Raw genomic sequence first — 2,335 nt, forward strand, 5'->3', positions numbered from 1 at the left:
AGTAGTTATTAACAAGGTATAATACCATAAAGATAATATTGCATAGAACAGGGCATAACTACGTACTTGTGTTGGTCGTTGTCAGCTTTTGCTGTTTGACTGTGTACATTTTGGCTTATATAACTAGTAATAGGCAATGAAGTTGATCTGAAGATTAATCTCTTGAGGTTGCTGCTTTGATTTTCTTCCTCTCCCCCTGCCCCCAGATGTCAAGCCCGTTACATTTTTGGGCCATCATTGCACGTTCATTTCCTGCTACCTGCACATTGCTGCTTTCTGGTACCAGTGAAGGTCTGAAACACTGCCCAGCCACCATTCTTGAACTTGCTGTATTTTTGCCTTTGAAAGTGGGTTCGTTGCTGTAGTACTTGTGGCATTCTTTAAATGTCCTTACAGTATGGGGGAATGGAAATGCTCTGAGTTTAATTACTTGCAGATGGAAAGTTTTTAGGACAAACACTTTGTGAATACGCTTAAAAACAGGGTAACAACAGGTAACAAGCACAATGAAGACTTTTCCCTTTAGCAAAATTTGGTTTGAATCTCAGCCTGGAACTAAAAAGAGGAAAGACCCATGAAAAGGGCAAGCTCCCAAGAATAACTTCCTTAATGACCTTGAAGCTATCTCTCTGCATAAACCATTACTAAATTACTCCTTTCTGTTCTTGAGCTCATTTTAGTGGCTTAACAGAAACAGGCTCAAAATCAAAATTGCTGCTTTCTTTGATGCCAAAAGGTTGGCTGCTCTTGAATGTGGATCAGATGCTGCAAAACACTGAGCTGCTTCTCTATGGTATAGACTTCCCTGGCTACTTTTTGAATCTACTGAGAGCCAGGGACACAGCTCAGCAAATCGCATTATTAATTATGCCTGTGATATTAATACAAGAAGATAATGGAATGCACTAAAAATATCTTAAACTATTCAGACTATTTATGACTCTGATCAGCACAGTGGGTTGTGCCATCTAAGAAAATGCAGTGGCAGATCCAGTCTTTGGGATCTATAGGGAAATATTGAAGTATTACCTTACACATTCCTTTTGCACAAGCAAAGATAATTTTTTTTATCTGGATTATTGTCTCCCTGTGCTTTTAGAAAAAGGTCTTGTTTTTCATCTGTGCTCAATTAATGTACTTACTAATAAATCGTAACCTGCTGAAGGAGTAAATTCTGTTCTCGTAGATGCTATTGTACATCTACGACTGCATTGACGTTCACTACAGGAGAATGAAAGCAAAATTTGCCTGTTTGCCCTTTAAACTTTCTTTAATTGATCCTTTTATGATATCCTTGTTCTGCTGTAGAGGTTACTAGAACTTCATTTCTTTTCCAAGAGAATTGACACAGTATAATGGTCTTACAGGTTTTGAATGCTCTGGATGAATTGGGTGATTTTCTACATCTGAAATATTCCCGGTATTCCAAGTCATCTCATCCCGAACTGTATGAAGAAACTAGGCTTGAACTTGAAGATTAAGTTTTCCACCCATGAAGAGAACATTATGATGCTATGAAAGGGGGGAAAACCCGAAAACTAAAAAATAAGAATGCATTTCTGCCCTTCTAAGGACAATTTTTTTTTCTCAGCTAATTGAAAGGAGGGGAAGCTCGGGTGTTGCATTTTATTGTATCAAATTTCTGTATTCAAGAGACTGAAATATTGATACAGATTTGCCTCCCCAGGAGATCTGTCCTTCTTACGGTGTTTTTGATGCAGAATGAATGCATCCATTGATCGAGTTGCTAAGGTACAGCTTTTGTTATGGCCCCTTTTTATGAAGAGGCTTCAGATAGTCTTAATTGTGACTGAAATAATAAAGTTTAAAAACTGAATGTATTCCAGTGTAGTATGGTAATATAGCTGAGCTTCATCAGTGAGATTGACTTTTATCTGTTAAAGAGCATAAATCAAGACATTGGTGTGGACTGCTACAGAGGAATGAGCAGAAAGTAATCTCTTTAACTAAGTTTCCCTATCATGCATTTCTCCAAGGACAGAAAACGTTAGAAGGTGGCTAATGCCGAGAACAAGAAAAGTAGCCTGATCAGGTCATATATTTCTGACAGCAGATTATGGGAAAGGGAAAATGCCTCTTCCCCTCCACCGACCCTTTCTCAGCCACTTAAATACATTGTAAGCTTTGTAATGTACAAAAATTTGGGCTTAGACATAAACAGAAATGCTTTTCTGCTAACACATTTGACCTACAGCCTTTCACATCTTATCACAACCTAAGTTCTTCAGCAGGCTTGCTCTCTTTTTGTGTAGCAGTAGTAAATAATTTTAATAACCATTTAACTTTCCCGTAAAAACCTTGATCAAAACAGTCA

The 2,335-nt window shown here is 37.8% G+C and overlaps 1 protein-coding gene across 1 annotated transcript in view; it reads left to right on the forward strand.

Moving 5' to 3' along the window:
- The window catches only part of LOC104079326 (serine palmitoyltransferase 3-like), a gene marked incomplete at its 5' end in the record, with an annotated part of 37,032 nt that extends 35,200 nt beyond the window's left edge, over nt 1–1,832 (forward strand). Inside the window, one exon of the mRNA XM_009581332.1 lies at nt 1,368–1,832. Coding sequence (XP_009579627.1) covers nt 1,368–1,481 — 114 coding nt within the window. The remainder of the gene's footprint in view (nt 1–1,367) is intronic.
- Between the last annotated feature and the right edge of the window lie 503 nt (nt 1,833–2,335).

The sequence above is a fragment of the Fulmarus glacialis genome, unplaced genomic scaffold (genome assembly GCF_000690835.1).
Source record: "Fulmarus glacialis isolate BGI_N327 unplaced genomic scaffold, ASM69083v1 scaffold110, whole genome shotgun sequence".
NCBI lineage: Eukaryota > Metazoa > Chordata > Aves > Procellariiformes > Procellariidae > Fulmarus > Fulmarus glacialis.